Here is a 14,129-nt window from a genome sequence, read left to right as displayed (position 1 = left end):
GGTTGCATGCTGAAAGGCAATGACTTTTCCCCAAGAGTATGTGTTCCTTTCACAACGGCTGTTGTGAACATTTTCGGACGGGGAACTATGTACTTTTGACAAGCATAAAGTTTTGAAAAATTTTTATCGAAAAGCTGTATATAGATGTGTATATTAGCACACACACAAATTTAAAATTGGTTTTATGTTAAAAGTATTCTTATCCCAGCCACCGCCACACAAACATCCCCACACACGGTCACTTCCTTTCGTTTCGTCTCCCCATATGTCCTCCTCCCTCCCGACTCGCTGCCTAAGGTTCCACAGCAGTTGTAGTACCACTTTTCACTATCCATCAACGAGTCATGCACTGTAGGGTTTTCTGACACTTTAGTGCCTTATTCTCCACTACCACATCAGATTTCACTACTTCCTCCTCCTTTTTCCTGATAAACTTCCGTGTTGTTGCTCATGCTCAGTCTCCCTGTTTGTAGCCATTCATTTGCTCATACCTTGAGGAGACTTTTGCCCTGTAATATCAGAAATTCCTACAAACATGATGTTTGGTTAAGATGTTAAGAATGTTTGTCTTATATTTAAAACATCAAGAATTATATTTTTTACAAATTATGTATAACATATGTCTTGGCCTTTTTGAGAAATGTAATACATCTTTTTAAAAAATGATGTTAGAGATAGTTAAAAACTATATTTAAGATGTTTGAATTTTCCCCACCTGAAAAATTGGTTATCAGATTAAAAATTATACAACATTGTTAAAAATTGTTTCAGATTTTTGAAAGGTTTTTTTTTAACAATGTCATTTATTAACTTTTAAACATTTTTTAAAATTGGTGCTTTGGGAACAGGTGTTTAGTAATCTGGACAGGGCCTGCAAATGTTTCATACTGTAGGAGATTGCCCAAGCCTAATCCACTGTGCAGCTTTACTAGCTGCATCTGTCACGTCCTCTTATGAGCAGGTGAGGAGCACAGGTTCAGCTATTAGATGTGTGGTTACTCACCGCACAGGTGTTTTATGATGATGATGATTATTAATAATAATACATTTATATCCCGCCCTTCCTCCAAGGAGCCCAGAGCGGTGTACTACATAAGTTTCCCTTCACAACAACCCTGTGAGGTAGGTTAGGCTGAGAGAGAAGTGACTGGCCCAGAGTCACCCAGCAAGTCTCATGGCTGAATGGGGAGTTTGTCTCCCTGCAGTCACCAGGTATTGTAGCCTTGCCTCAAAAGAAAGGTCCTCTAGGACCATGATCATCTTGGTTGCCCTCTTCTGCACCTTTCCCAGTTCTACAATGTCCTTTTTAGATTTGGTGACCAGAGTTGTACACAGTACTCCAGGTGTGGCCGCTCCATAGTTCTGTATAAGGGCATTGTAATATTAGCATTTTTATTTTCAACCCCTTTCCTAATGACCCCTAGTGTGGAATTGACATTTTTCACAGCTGCTGAAGACTGAGTTGACGCCTTCAACGAGCAGTCCACCACGACCCCAAGATCCCTCTCTTGATCAGCTCAGATCCAAGCAACTCTAGAATGGACTCCAGGATGACTCTAGGATGGATGCCATCCGGCCCTGGCGATTTGTTAGTTTTCAGTTTTGAACAGGGATTCTCAACATTGGGTCCTCAAATGTTATTGGACTTCAGCTCCCATAATCACCAATCAAAGGCTACTGGGGCTGGGGATTATGGGAGTTGAAGTCCAATAGCATCTGGATACCCAACGTTGAGAATCCCTGGTTAGAACATCATCTCTTGTCACTGTTATCAGACTCAGTTCTTTAGACTCCATTCCTAAAAAGCCTGTTTCTGGAACAGGTAGATGCTCAGTATTCTCTGCTGTGAAGACATACGCAAAGAACTCATTTAGCTTCTCTGTCACCTCCATATTCTCCTTAATAATCCATTTGACTCCCTCATTATCTAATGGTCCAACCGCCTCCCTGGCAGGTTTCCTGCATCTGATGTATTTAAAGAAGTTTTTGTTATTCCCCTGATGCTTTTGAATAAATGTTCCTCAGACTCTCTTTTTGCATCCCTTATTGTCACCTTGCATTTCTTTTGCAAGAGTTTGTGTTCCTTTCTGTTCTCCTCATTTGCCCAGGCCTTCCAGTTTAGGAAGGAAGTCTTCCATTTTATGGCTTCCTTGACTTTACCTGTTATCCATGCTGGCATCCTCCTGGACTTAGTGGTACTTTTCCTCCTTTTGGGTATACGATCTAACTGGTGATAAGCTGATGTCTTATCTCTGTGCTCTACCTTCCTAGTGCAGTGGTGATAATGAAGAATAAAGAACTAAGGGATTATTTTTAAAAAGTGTGTGTGTGTGTGTGTGTGTGTGTGTGTGTGTGTGTGTAACAAAAATCAGTGATTTATTGAGGTCAATAGAAACGGGCAGCTGTGTGGTCACGTGCCCAGCTCCCATATACTGCAAAATAATGTCCAAACTGCCAGCAAAAGACTAAGCCTTCGCAACCACTCAAAATTTGATTGATAGTTGTAGTGAAATCTGACAAGGAAACTGACAGCCTAATAGTGCATCAGAGATGGGAGCCATCAGAAACGCCTGGCTGGTTGAAATATATGTGGGGTTGGTGGAATATGAGAGGGTGCTGAGCACTGAGCGTCCTTCAGAAAAGAGCACCCATCTGAGTTGAAAAGGGAGGTGGGGAGTAGAAGCATGGTCCCTGCAAACTAATGGGAGCCCAGTGCAGGACTTGAACTCAGGACCTGTGTGTGCAAACAGCAGTACCTCTGATGCAACTTTACGCAATGAGAGCTCCTCACTTGCAGATAGGTGGAAGTGACAGATGCAGTTAGCAAAGGTGCACAGTGGATGAGGCTTGGGCATGCTCCCACATCACGGAATGTTTTCTGCCCCTCTGTCCAGGTTGCTAAACACTTGTGCGGTGAGTAACCACACACCTAATAGCTGAACCTGTGTCCACAAAATATGTTGGTGAGTAGTGCAATCTGATAGGGAGAGGGGAAAGTGACAGCCTCGTGCATCAGAGCTGCGGACCCATCAGAAAAGCCCACCTGGTTGAAATGTGTGGGGTTGGTGGAACCACACCTCTAATAGCTGAACCCATGTCCATGAAATATGTTGGTGGGTGGTGCAATCTGACAGGGAGAGGGAAAGGTGATGGCCTAGTGCATCAGAGCTGTGGACCCATCAGAAAAGCCCGCCTGAGTGGTGCAATCTGACAGGGAGAGGGAAAAGTGATGGCCTAGTGCATCAGAGCTGCAGACCCATCAGAAAAGCCCACCTGGTTGAAATCTGTGTGGGGTTGGTGGAACCACACTTTTAATAGCTGAACCTGTGTCCCCGGAATATGTTGGGGGCAGCGCAATCTGGACTGGATTGCAGGACTGGAACTCAAGACCTGTGCGTGCAAACAGCAGTGCCTCTGCTGCAACCTCACTCAATGAGAGCTCCTCACTTGCTCATACCAGGACGTGACAGATGCAGTTTTAGCAAAGCTGGACAGTGGATTAGGCTTGAATGCTCTACTAGGACCAGGGAGACCCGAGTACAAACTCCCCATTCAGCCATGAGACTTGCTAGGTGACTCTGGGCCAGTCACTTCTCTCTCAGCCTAACCTACCTCACAGGGTTGTTGTGAAGGGAAACTTATGTAGTACACCGCTCTGGGCTCCTTGGAGGAAGGGTGGGATATAAATGTATTATTATTAATCATCATCATCATCATAAAACACCTGTGCGGTGAGTAACCACACATCTCATAGCTGAACCTGTGCTCCTCACCTGCTCATAGGAGGACGTGACAGATGCAGCAAGTAAAGCTGCACAGTGGATTAGGCTTGGGCAATCTCCCGCAGCATGAAACACTTGCAGGCCCTGTCCAGATGACTAAACACCTGTTCTCAAAGCACCAATTTTTTTAATGTTTTAAAGTTAATAACTTTATTTATTTATTCCATTTTATATCCCACTCTTCTTTCAAGGAGCCCAGAGTGGTGTGCTACATACTTGAGTTTCTCCTCACAACAACCCTGTGAAGTAGGTTAGGCTGAGAGAGAAGTGACTGGCCCAGAGTCACCCAGCAAGTATCATGGCTGAAAGGGGATTTGAACTCAGGTCTCCCCGGTCCTAGTCCAGCACTCTAACCACTACACCACACTGGCTAAATGACATTGTTCAGAGAAAAAAAACTTTCCAAAAATCTGAAACATAATTTTAACAATGTTTTATATTTTTTAGTTTGATAATCAGAGCGGGTTGGTGGAATATGAGAGGGTGCTGAGCACTGAGAGTCTGGGTCCCTGAAAACTGATGTGCAGGACTGGAACTCAGGAGCTGTGGAACTCAGGACCTGTGTGTGGAAACAGCAATGACTCTGCCGCAGCAGCACACAGTGACAGCTCCTCACCTGCTCATAATGGGACATGACAGATGCAGTTAATTGTGGAGTACATAAGTTTCTTTACTAATTCTGAAGTTAACATGGGTAAGAGCTTCTGACAGGTGTTGGAGAGACTGAGCATGCTCTCTTTTTGCCAGCATTCAAGATGTCAGTCGATAGATTGACCTTCAGGGTAAGGGCACTGGCTTCAACTGGAGAAACTGAGCATGCTCTCTTCTTGCTGTCTTCTTGCCAGTTCTCCAGGTATTTCACAGAAATTAACAACCGTCCTTGAGATTGTAGTCATTCTTTTTTATGTTTCAGAGTAATTTTGTTACATAATTGCACATCCAATCACATGTGATGTTTTTTGCATAACCTGGATTGCATCTCTTTGATATTTTAACCAGGAATGAAAATCTTAGAGGGGTTTTGGGCAGAACACGAAAAGGAGCGTCACTTAACGCCGTCTCTCAGGCTAGTCGCATCTTCTCTTCCTACCGCAATAAGCCGCTGAATGACTCGTTGCTGGACAGGGGGAAGTGGTGCTACATGCCTCCCCCCCCCCCGCCCCCGCTTCGCCACGCGCTCTGTAGTATCACTTTGCCATATCCATCAACGAGTGGTACACTATGCATCTGAGCATGCTCCAAAGCACTGACCAAGATATGACAAAGTGATACTACACCTCGCTCTACTTTCTCCGGCCCCGTCGCGCTGCTGTGACGCTATAAGGCAGCGACTCCCGAAGGCAGCCGTTTTTGCATCTCTGCAGTGGGATTCCCGCTCGGCCTCTTTGCCCGCCCGCAGGATGGGCAGCGGGCAAAAGTCGTAAGATAAAGAAGACGGTGCGGCGGCGTCGAGAATGAACTGACTGGGACGCGTCTTGGGTACGGGGAGTGAGGAAGAAGAAGAAGAGGAGGAGGCGGCGGCGGCGGCGCAGTGTAGTCATGGATACGGGGTGCGGAAGCTAGCGGGAGAGAAAAGGGTATGCAGCGATCCTAGATTTCCAAAGTCAGGGAATGGAGGCTGCCCCCGAAGCTTTTCCTCTTAAACCCTGATGTATAGGGCCGGATTGGTATTTCCCAGTGATTCAAGGCTGGCACTTTGCTTAGCTGATCAGGTTGAGGTACACTAGCGCACACCACCGAATGGGCTTTGTGACTAGTGATGGCCCAGAAAAGTCTGGCAGAAGATCAGAAGGGACGACGTGTGGGTTGCATCATGGTGTCCTGGGCATGCACCCCTTTGCCTTCCGTCCCCAGGTGGGCCATATTGCGCTAACCTTTGGTGCAACTTCTTTGAAGAAAAAACCAGATTTTTAAGGGGGGGGGGAATACAGAGGACCCTTTGGCATTGGTTTATTTTCTTCCTCTTACACTATTTTCCATGCAAAGTGTTTTAGTGTGGGAGATTCATGGGGGGAAAGGCAAAGTGGGCAATTAGCATAGGCCCTTATATAAAAACCTCAGAAGCTCATGGTGTCTCAAAGTTGTTATTGAAAGTCATTAGAAGAAAATTCTTAATTCTATAATTAAGTCTTTCAAATCCTTTATTTAAATCCTTTAAATCCAAGTTTATGAAGGTGCCATGTGCTTTGGGAAACAACAGCTATTCTTGGCATATCGTTCAGGCAATACTTTTCCTATTGTGTTCCAAATCATCCTGATGTGTTAGCCTTTCCGATACATACAGAAATAATTTATACTTTGTGGCACAGTTCTTCACATATTTACTCAGAAGTAAGTCCCATTGCAATCAATTGGGACTTAGTTTTAGGTAAACACACCTAGGATTTCTGCCTGAGACACAGGTTAGTTAAGAGTATTGGTTTGGCAAGATAGTTGTCTGAAGGTCCTTTTTTCCACTCCTGATGAAGTTTTATTGATTGATTTGATTTGATTTGATTTGTATACCGCCCTTCTAAAATGGCTCAGTATTCCCGCTTGTGATTCCATCAAAACAGGATACCAGTCACTACTTGTATTCTAGTTGTAGAGCACTTCCAGAGACCCAGCACTAGTGATATCTGAGGGTGGTGGTCCTGACAGCTTGAGAATCTGAGTCTTAATGCACAGTTAATACGTATATGATATTAATGAAGCAACTGAAACCAGCACAGGGAACAGTCATTAAACTCTTATTTTGTTCCATCAACCAGACATTGTAATGGAGCCCTATCTGATGTTTAATACTAACTAGAGGAACACTAAGTTGATGTGAAGACATCCAGTAACAGAGGCTGCCATGGAGAGTATTACAAAGCTATTTGGTGACTTGTGTGAGGCCCATGTAGCAGGTTTGTCAAAGAAGGCCCATTTTGGCAAGGAGAAGATCGTCAAGAAAAAATCAAAGAAAACTCTCAAAAGAATTGCATATAATGCTTTGTTTGCTAATCTTTTCATGGATGAGGCCCGGAAAGTGCAGTCAAATATTTCCAGACTTCCAGTGAAAAACAAAATTTTAATGTTATCTTTCAACTTGAGAGTTGCTGGAATGGGCCCAGAAGCGGACAGGCTGGAGGAGCTTGTAGATGAGCTGGAGTCGGCAACTTGTTTACCATTTACTGAAATTAATTCTGTTTTGGATCTTCTAGTACAGCTTGCAGGAACTGGGCTGCCTCAGTGTTTACCGCCCAAAAAGAATTACTTTCTGAACAACAAGTATGTCGGAAGAAATGTTAAATATCAGGGTTACGATTATTATGATGTTAGTGTGTTTGAAGCCGATATGCAGACTTTTATTGCAAATGAGGAATATCAGTTTAATGATACAATTCAAAAGACATTGCAGATCATGGAGGCAGCACCTGGCACAGGCCTTCCTACCATGGAATTGTTTTTACAAAACTGCCCTGTGGATGACAGGTTTGAGAGAGAAACCCGCGTCTCTCTCTTTGGTGCTCTTGTCCACAGCCGTACATATGACATGGACATCAAGCTGGATCTGCCGCCAGTGCCTGACAATGCAGATTTGTCTGGGCTTGCAATTAAGGTATGGACCTTGTTTGTGTAATACTTGTTTATATTTAGTATAGAACACTTAAACACAACATGCTAGTTGCCTTACATTATGACTCATTTTAAATTTCATTGAAATCAGTGACACTTTATTGAGCAAAGTGTTTGGCTTGACAACCTCCATTTGTAACTTTCTTTGTTGTATTTTCATTCTGTTTTCCCATTTATATTTTCCTCTCCCCCCCTCACTCTTGCACTTTTAAGTGCTTGTAGCAAACTTGGAGTTTCTCTTGAGACTGATCTGAACCATTCAATTACCTTGCCCATAGTAGTTTCTGCTAGCTATACTGTATTTACCTGAATCAAAGACAACTCTTAATTTAAGATGACCCTTTAAAAATACAGGTTATACCTGTATCTATCTAAAAGGAAGAGGACCCTGAATTTAAGACAACCCCCTGTGATTTCTAACATCATGGAACTTGGAAAAAAACCTAGATTTGGGAAGTAACTTGCCTAGGGAGCAAAAGGTTGCTGGTTCGAATCCCCGCTGGTATGTTTCCCAGACTATGGGGAACGTCTATATTGGGAAGCAGCAATATAGGAAGATACTAAAAGTCATCATCTCATACTCCGCGGGAGATGGCAATGGTAAACCTCTCCTGTATTCTACCAAAGAAAGCCACAGGGCTCTGTGGTCGCCAAGAGTCGACACCGACTTGATGGCTCAATTTTACTTTACTTTACTTTACTTATGTACCATTTATCTTGATTTTTGAGCAGCTCTGCTCTTCCATTATACCCCATTGCAAGTCAATTCAGGAACAGTTTAAATTGGTGAAGGGAATCAGTTTTGCTGAAGGGGGAAATGTTAAGAGTGCTGCATGTGAGCGACTCTGTTAAAACTATGTTGCATGTGAGCAATTCAGCTGGTCTGTCTGAATCACGTCTTGTAAATTGTTCATACCCAAGCTACTGTTGGGTTGGATACCAAAATTTCCTTCTTGTAATGGAACCGTTGGATTCAACCCATTGTGAGGCAGCTCATGAATGTTTTTATTTTACAGATAGGAAATTGAAGCTAGGAAACTAGCTTATTGGTAGCCACCACCAGGTGTTTTTATGGCTGAGCAAGAATTTGAAACCATATCCAGGGTCAATATTGGATAATATCTGTTCTGTCTCTCTTAGCTATCCAGTCCTTTACATAGCAATAACAAATGCTGAAGAAAATCCCATGTGTAAGAAATGGTGCATCCGTTCTTACTGAAGGGGTTTTCTTCATGGCCCGGTCCTATGTAAAAGACTAGAAAGAAAGCAAACAATCCAACCCTACATTACAGTGTATATGAACAATACTACAGATTGTGATTCAGACAGATCAGCTAGAAGAGTGCAAAAGACACACATGTGCAGCCCAGTTTTAATTCCCCCCTCCCAACAACAAAACTGCCTCCCCACTAATTGCAAATAATTCCTTGGGATTTGGCAATATGTGTTCTGAAATCAGTGTAGTAATAGCAATAAAATGAAATAAACTGCTAAACTTGGACCACCGGATTGTAGACAGAGTATAAAATACTGTCCATTGGGTTATTTTTATTAGGAGATGCATCAGGGGCAATTGAAAACAGCAGACAGAGGGTGACAGATAAAAAAACTGACATTCTGCCCCAAATTAAAGAAAAATAATTGTGCTGATGAATACTAGGCACTTGTTTGTACATGTGTGAACTACTTATACCTCTATGTTTATAGGTACCTCAAAGTATAGATCCTTCAGAAGATGAGGGATTCCAGTCAGCATCTAATCTCACCCCTGACTCTCAGTCGGAACCCAGCATGACACCAGATATTGACCTCTGGGAAGCAGTGCTTACTTATGGGCCTAGTAAGCGAAGATGCTGGGAAAGGATTGGCTGGTGTGTAGCTTCAGAATTGTTGCTTTTCTCATTGAAGTGTTTTGGTAGGAAGCTCTCCTTATTAGTACAGTCTCAGTTCAAGGTTTCGTCATTGGATTTGAAACCTAGAGTTGAGTTTACAAATTATTCCTGAGATAATTTAAGGCCTGCAGTTTGTAATAAAATTAGAACTTGGGGCTGATTGATAAAGATCCAAAAGAACACCTGTGTGTTTGATATATTCAGGTATCTCTGCCTTTCCCATGCACCTTTCAGAAACATTCTGTTGTGAAGGTCTCTCCGGGGCAGATCTTATCTAGTATTGCAAGAATTTTTTTGTGTTAAACAGATGCTTCCCAAGTAAACTGCATCTGATACAACACAGGGAAATTGCTCTTTTTAAAAAGAAAGTGTGCCCATAGACACCTATTTGTGTCTGTAACTAGGCTCACTCATTCAGGACCATGATATCTTAAAACATTGTGATTACAACAATAAACTTACTACTACTACTTGCCAGGATATAATCCAGACACTCTCTTTAGATGCCATTTCAGATGCTGCATTATCTATAGTCATCTTCCCCTTTAACATAATAGATACCTGGATCAGGCACGTAGTCTAGTTCTAGAGCCTAATGAACCTGAGAAACCAAAGAACAAGAGAGGGAACCCATAATGGTGATTTGGTGATTAATTAAACCCTTAGGTGAAAACATGCATCATGACCTTATCGGCCTAGGTTAGGATCTGTGGTGCTTTGCACTCTTGATTGTTACATCTCTTTTTCCCCCCTTACATAGTCCACCTGGAAAAAAAGAGGAACCATACCTTTCTGAAGCTGGAAGAGAAGCCTTTGACAAATTTTGCAGACTTCGAGAAGGGGAATTACAACTTTTCAGCAGTACCAAGCTTCAGTTTCCACAACGTGTACTAATAAAGGAACCAGAACTAGTCAAAGATGTTCTGAATGTCCTTATTGGGGTGGTATCTACTTCATTCTCATTTAATCAGGTAACCAGGAACATCTGTAAATAGTTTGCCCTAAAATGTTTAATATTTAGATGTGCATATTTATGTCTTATCATATCTGCAGAAATGATATAAGAAGAATAACATATACAGCTATTCCCAGAGTAGATTTCTGTTTTTCAGAAGAGCAAATTCCTGAGTTTGTAAAAAGAAGCTAAATAGACAAAACAGCCCAAACCCTTTGTAGAACTATTTTAAAATCATGTACTGTTCAGTCTTGTGTTATGGAAAAATATTTAAAAATTATTGAAAAATATTTAAAAATTAATCCTCTTTCACTGCAAAAAATGTTCTCTGCAAAAGAAATTATGCGTGGCAGTACTCTTGTTTGTAGCAATTGATCTGCAAACAAAACCATAGATAAAACATTCCATTTGGTTGTATATATAATTAAATCAGTGATTTTAAAATTTGACTATGTTTACACATGTGTGCATATGGGTCTTTTTGTAACCTCCTTTATTCAGTTAAAGCCACCATAACATCCATGTTCCTGAGAAGCTGTGAGTTAGGGGCAGTACAGATCATACATTCCCTAAAAACACAATTAGAAAAAGGATGAGCCTAGAGTGTGCCTGTTGTAGTATCTTCTGTGAACACCCTAGTGCTCTCTAGGTGCATCTCTTTATCTGGGGGGGTGGGGGGGTCTGTTCATCTGAATGGACTCTAAATGATGATGAGGAAAAGTTATATTCATTTTGTGTGTGTTTTTTTATGTCCTATACTTTTTAACTGGTGACTTGTGCCTTTCTGCAATGTTATAGGCAGCTCAGATGTTTGTGGTCAAGCAGGGGATATACGTATCTGGCACATCACCTGAAAGCATGCACAGTCTTCTGTCAGAAGTTGCTGAATATGGAACTCACTACACACGATTGAGTCGATTCTCTGTCCAACCTGTCTTAGACTCCTCATACAATAAAGGACTTGTGTTTCAGGTAACATGTCTGTAATTTTTTTTTTATATTGCTTGTTTAGTTGAATAAATTATTAGATTCTTTATCTGATGTATGTCTCTTTTCACATTTTTAACACACCAATTTTTTTGGCAGAGGAAAGATAAGGATTCTACTTTCTAGATAAAACTCACTGCACAAATGCATAGCAGTCATATGTAAAAGTTGCTAGTGTGTTGCAGTGGGGTAGAGTGTTCAATTTGAGCATGAGAGCCAAGGCTGAAATCCCAGCTCATCCTTAAAAATAGCACTTGAATATTTTGTAGGATTTTTGTGATAGATAAATGTTGCCTACTTTGGACCTTACTAGTGGAGTGGGTTGTGAATGAAAATATAATTAATACAACTATAATTAATTTCCCAATGTGGATTGCTTGAGCTTGGGTATGGGGGACAACTTGGTGAAAGAAGCTGAGGGTGCATTTATCTAAAATAATTTATCCAAAAAGACTGTCCCAAACGGTACAGCTAACCCAAGCAGTTTGATGGAAAGAGCTGATGGACTGAAGAAGTAGCCTGTTAAAGTCTGGTACTTTGAGACTTGAGCTTAGTACCTCTCTAGTAGCTGGCAAAGGAGTTGTGAGTAAAAAGAAAAACAAGTTCTTCTGGTAAGAACTAAGCTGCCTACTTTTCTTTAACTATAATCTTAATTGATAATTACCATCCTCAGAAGTTAGTCCATTTCAGCCTTAAACATTCACACATCCGCCATCTTGAACTGGGGTAGATGGCATCAGTACAAATTACACCATTAAGGTGCCCCTATGTGTCCCTCAATACAACTGTACCAAATCTGGTTCAGATCAGTTAGACAGTCCACAAATTAGCCTACTTGTGCCTCAGACCTTTACACATCTGCCATGTTGAAGGGGGAGGGGAGATGACATCATCACAAACTGTGCTATTGAGGTGTCCGTATGGGTGTCTCACTACAACTGTATCAAATTTTGTTCAAATTGGTTAGGCAGCTCACAAGTTAGCCCATTTGTGCATCAAATAACCACATGACCACCATCTTCAATTGGTGTGGATGACATCATTACAGACTATGCCATTGAGGCATCCCTATGTGTCCCTACAGCTGTAGCAAACTTGGTTCAAATTGGTTAGGCATTTCACAAATTAGCCCACTTGTGCCTCAAATGTTCACGTGTCCGCCACTTGAATTGGGCTGGCTGACATCACAAAGTACGCTGTTGAGATTTTCCTATGTGTCTCTACAACTGTACCCAATTTGGTTAATATTGGTCCAGGCATTGCGAAGTTGATAGGGACTCACACACAACCGGGTGATCTCATAAGCTTACTTTCCTTAAGGAAGGTAGGCTAAAAATGTTGTGTGCATGTGGAGTGAACAAATGTATCCCTGTAGAAATTGTACATGAACATAACAAATGTGTGGAGGGAAGACATGGATGAGTGCACAAGTTAGTTTGGAAAAGAAAAGTTTCAGGGAAGCAAACTGAAGAGAGCTTAGCAGACCCTAGACTGGGAGTGGGGGAATCTGGTTTGTGGACAGATAATGTCTACAGAAGGTAGGGATGTGTGAATCTTTTCGGGTACAAATAGATTTGTGCCAGAATCTAGCTGATTTCAGGCAATTTGGAGACAGAACAGATCACCCCTGTGGTCCATTGGCTAGATTTGGGTCCAAATCTAATCACACCAGATTTGATTTGAATTAATTTGAAATTCAGATTCCCCCAATTAATTCCCTCAGATTTCCAGCTTTTATTTAAAAAAAAAAAATAGTTAAGCTCTAGCCCTTGTAGAAGTGGAGTTATGGAGCAAAATGTGTGGTCGCTCTTTTTCAAGTGTTTGGATTATTTGCTGTATAATAACTTTTCCTCAGTGAATCCCTATGAGGATTCATTACACACCTTCATTTCTTCTATTCATTTTGACTTTCTTTGGACAGTGCCAATTGTCTACGGCCATGTGCCAACTACACCCCACTCCCACCCACAAGGCAGTAGGGTAATACTCGGTTTATGTTCTAGGAATTTTTAAAAAGTATTTAGGCTGTTTAATTTTTTTTAATTAAAGCTGGGGATCCATGTTAGGTTTAGGATAGGGAGACTTTGAATCCCCATTTTTTCCTATGGTGGAAATATACAAAATCAGTACAAGAACCCTCCAAAAAATAATTAAAAATCAACCAAGTGCTCCACTGCCTTGAAATTTGGGTGGTAGATGGAACCATGGGGACCTACCCACCACCCAAATTTGGTGCCCCTAGGACCTTTATAAGTGGTCCGAATCGATCTGAATCAAATCAAATTCAAATCAAATCTGAGGTGATTCAGGGGGACAGATTCAGACACAAAACAAATCAGGGTTGATTCATTTTGGGCACAAATTGAATTTTTAAAAATCGATTCATGCACATCCCTAACAGAAGGGTTTGTTGATTTCTGCCCATGGGATGTGAATTGCGTTTGCACAGGCTCTGATCTTCTGAAAGGGACTGAACTAGAACCATTTCCTCCTCCTGCCAAACTATTTTAAACTATATGGTATATCAGCAACTTAACAGGATAACCTCTCTTTTCCCCCTTTCTTATCAGGCATTCACAAGTGGGCTAAGGAAGTACCTACAGTACTACCGAGCATGTGTTTTGTCAACTCCTTCCACATTAACTCTTTTAACCATCAGTTTACTGTTCAGAAAACTAGGACGCCAGCTGAGGTAATACTATAGTATTAAAATTTAATGGAAAGAATGTCATGAAATCTTCTCTGCTTGCTCAGGAATGCAGAGGTCATAGGTGTTCCCTTTATATTTTGACCTCCCAATTGCTAAAGCAATCCTAAAAGGCTAAGTTAACTAGTTGTATATTGCCTTGGCATAATTCCAGGTTGAGTTATACCATATTTCTACTGCTTCTCCTTATATCCTGGATTGATGAT

The 14,129-nt window shown here is 41.6% G+C and overlaps 1 protein-coding gene across 4 annotated transcripts in view; it reads left to right on the top strand.

Annotated features, from left to right (window-relative positions):
- The first annotated feature begins 5,062 nt into the window (after positions 1 to 5,062).
- TUBGCP6 (tubulin gamma complex associated protein 6) overlaps positions 5,063 to 14,129 on the top strand; it is a 57,558-nt gene continuing 48,491 nt past the window's right edge. The window contains exons 1-6 of one of the 4 annotated variants that reach the window (XM_053252105.1): positions 5,063 to 5,359; positions 6,533 to 7,365; positions 9,090 to 9,253; positions 10,035 to 10,245; positions 11,028 to 11,201; positions 13,787 to 13,908. In XM_053252105.1, coding sequence (XP_053108080.1) covers positions 6,619 to 7,365; positions 9,090 to 9,253; positions 10,035 to 10,245; positions 11,028 to 11,201; positions 13,787 to 13,908 — 1,418 coding nt within the window. In that variant the 5' untranslated portion in view covers positions 5,063 to 5,359; positions 6,533 to 6,618. Of the gene's footprint in view, positions 5,360 to 5,388; positions 5,637 to 6,532; positions 7,366 to 9,089; positions 9,254 to 10,034; positions 10,246 to 11,027; positions 11,202 to 13,786; positions 13,909 to 14,129 lie in introns of those variants that run through there. The other 3 variants (XM_053252103.1, XM_053252102.1, XM_053252104.1) reach the window with 3 other exon arrangements.

Source organism: Hemicordylus capensis, chromosome 5, assembly GCF_027244095.1.
Source record: "Hemicordylus capensis ecotype Gifberg chromosome 5, rHemCap1.1.pri, whole genome shotgun sequence".
NCBI lineage: Eukaryota > Metazoa > Chordata > Lepidosauria > Squamata > Cordylidae > Hemicordylus > Hemicordylus capensis.
This window is presented reverse-complemented; position numbering and strand designations above follow the sequence as displayed.